General features: G+C 35.8%; 1 protein-coding gene across 12 annotated transcripts in view; it reads left to right on the top strand.

Annotated features, from left to right (window-relative positions):
- Window positions 1-3,038, top strand: part of SUGCT (succinyl-CoA:glutarate-CoA transferase) — a 323,333-nt gene that overhangs the window by 163,852 nt on the left and 156,443 nt on the right. The window contains exon 13 of one of the 12 annotated variants that reach the window (XM_057371358.1): window positions 2,607-2,900. The exons of the other annotated variants lie outside the window; for them this stretch is intronic. Within the exon in view, the coding sequence (XP_057227341.1) occupies window positions 2,607-2,696 (90 nt within the window). The 3' untranslated portion in view covers window positions 2,697-2,900. Of the gene's footprint in view, window positions 1-2,606; window positions 2,901-3,038 lie in introns of those variants that run through there. 12 annotated transcript variants of the gene reach the window in all.

Below are 3,038 nucleotides of genomic sequence, written 5' to 3'. Positions count from 1 at the left end.
TTTTTGATGGAATAGCTATCTTTGTCTCATTCTCCTTATAATATTTTAAATGTTAATGAAATAGACACACTTTTAGGAAGGATGAAAAATATTACTTTTCATTTTATGCAAAAGCAGATAGATAAGGGATCAAGTAATGGTCTTACATAATTTGATTCCAAACTTTATTTCCTCTGCAAACTACTGATGAGAAAAAAGAAAATGTACAGCCCAAGTAGATGAGCAATTTCCTCTACAATGGATATCTATGATAAATCCTGGCTTTTGAAAGGTACTCTATGAGATTTTGGTATTAACAGTTTGAAAAATGTCCTGCATGTGTTCTATACTTGGGCAATAGTGAACAAAGGAAGCAGTGCACAGTTGCATGCTGAGTAAGAAACCAGAGGGAAAGAAAGCTGTGTGACTTACAAATGTGTGGCTTGTGCCAATTTTTTTTGTAAGAGAGTTTAAATATGTTATTAATCACTAGCATAGATGTAGATTAGTTGCCAAATATTGTATAGAATAATTATGTTAGCAAAAGTGTAAATTATTAAATGTTTCTAGCAATTTGTAGATGTAGCACATTAAAAAACTTTGGTGGTAATATTTTTGACCTTTTACTTTACTAATTGCTTTAAACCTTTAGAATGAGATTTGATGTATTTTCCCTGTGTTTTTGGAAGAAGAGCTTAACATATTGCCCTTGTGCACTTAGTAGCAAATCAGCTTTTGTTATGCTTTGTAGTGTTACATAGCAATCCAGCTGAAAGAGGAGGGAAATTGTGGGTAAACATGAATRAATAAGGAAGTAATTAGATTATATAAAATTTGTTTAGATTCTGGTGGAAGTTTCTGTAATCTGCTAATAGCAGTAAGCACAGTTTAATTACTAATGCCAAAAAAGGAGGTTGAACATGGAAGGGAGGGAATTTTTCTACTTGTTACCAYGTATGATTTTCTAAAAGCTGTCCATATGGGTCCACTTGGTCTGGACTTATAGGTGAGTTGGTCTCTAGCCAGATGCTCCATCTCCTTGAACTCGCACCTCTCTATAGAGCTCTAATGTTCCCCTGGAGAGTACTTTATTTTTTTTTTTTTTGTAAACCTTCTAATTTAGATTTGGCAGTTGAAACATGATGGCGATTGAATGTTTTGAGAATGAGCAATAAATAAAACTTTAAAACTTCCATTGTTTTGTCTCTCAGTTGCTGTGCTATGCAGTTACATAAGCATCTGTAGGCTAATGTAGTGGAAATCAGATTGAATTGCGTCTGCTAAGGTCACATTTTGGTTAAGATTTCTTTCTTCCCTTCCCCCCCCCCCCCCCCCCAATCTCCAGCTATCCTCATTTGTATCATAAATAGAAAAATATGAAGGAGGAATGCTTTTTTTTTAGGAGCCAGTGTTCAACAAGGAATTGGTTGAATGAAGAAGGTAGTTTGACTAATCTGAACAACMTACTTGTAATGAAACATGATTTCCCCACCCTCTTCCCTCCTCCATATGAATACCATATAATCCTCCTCTCTCCCTGCACCATGGTAACCTGTTGCTGTGCCTCTGCCTGTTCAATGTTTGTTATAGATGTCATATGGCTCTTTCAAGCTGTGCAACCCCAATAAACCTCAGAGATCTGTGCATTTTTTGTCAGACAAGTCTAACAAGGCAAAATGCCTCTATCTTGTGGAAAACACAAGATTATCTCTAAGGTGGTAGTGTGCTCTCCACCCTCCTGCTGTGCTTTGAAGCTAGCAGAGGAGAATATGTGGGGTGTTTTTGACTGTGTGGAGTGAAGGTAATTGGGTCACARACTTACATCCAATATCCTGGATCTGATACTGGGATTGTAGCAAGCACTGGAGTTTGTGGAGTAYAGAGCCAGGGCTGAGAGAAATCACATGTAGATCACCATACAGGATATTGACTTTGAATGTCTCCATGAAAAGCTGAAAATTTTGTGGTTTATTTTGTCTTCCTTGTCTTGTGCAGTGTAGTTTTTTAATGCAGCTATCCAAAACCTGAAAAATGCTGAATTGACATCAAATCTGCAAAGGAACACACACAAAACAGTGTTCAACTAAAATAAGATCACAAAACTGGGCACGTGCAAAATAATTCATATTCTGCCAAGGAAGCTCTAAACTGTTTATCTGTAGATTTATCTGAAGAAATCCAGAAATAGCCCCTAAAAATGTAAAAATTTATTTTATCTGATTCAGACTCAAGATCAAAACTGGGATTCACCAGGTTCCATCTTTAATATTCTCTTGARTACTCTAGTGTACTTATTCAACCCCAAAAAGGGGGTTAAGTATTGTTATTTTATTATTATTAAAAGTTTTGATTATGTTCCAAAATGTTTGGATTCTACAGAGTTTGCAAAATCATACTGGAAATTTCATAATGYACTTGTAAAGCATCTGACCTTTTCTTCTCCTGATTGTGCTGYAACAACCGTTCTTACAGTATTCTGGGAATTATCTTTCTTGTTTTATTTAGAAGCAGGAAATGCATCTAATTTTGAAGGGGAGTGGTAATGATTACATATTTTTAAATTTCAGAAACAGTTCAAATTAAGGTTTGACTGAGATTTTTTTWAATTATTTTTTTCTTCCTTTCAGTACTTCAATTCTTTGCAAACACGGTTTGGAGTTGGAGCAAATTATGGCAGCAAGGTGAATACAAACAGTTCTACAATAGAGAGAGGATAGGTCAAATACATGCTACTGCATTCCCTCGCACATTGTCCAGCCTTTCATCCTTCCCACCTTTACTGTATCTCAAGAGATTCTACCCAAGGGCAGCATGTTTTTGATGCTTTGCTGTGTTCCTTTTTCAGCCAGCACTGCCTATGCTTTCATGATTATGCTCTTCTAGAGCGTGTTTGTTGTTTGATTGTGCCATCTCTTCTGCTTCTAGCCACTGTGGACCACAGAGTGAGCCTCTTGTGGTTAATTATATGTACAGCTACAATTACTGCTTGAGACTAAAACTGCTTTGAATTAAAAAATTTGGAATTGTGTTTGTTGGTTTGTTTTTTTTTTTTTTTTTTT

The sequence above is a fragment of the Malurus melanocephalus genome, unplaced genomic scaffold (assembly GCF_030028575.1).
Source record: "Malurus melanocephalus ecotype Western Australia unplaced genomic scaffold, MMel_1.1 scaffold_145, whole genome shotgun sequence".
Lineage (NCBI taxonomy): Eukaryota > Metazoa > Chordata > Aves > Passeriformes > Maluridae > Malurus > Malurus melanocephalus.
Note: the sequence above shows the minus strand (reverse complement) of the source record. Positions and strands in the feature narration are given on the sequence as shown.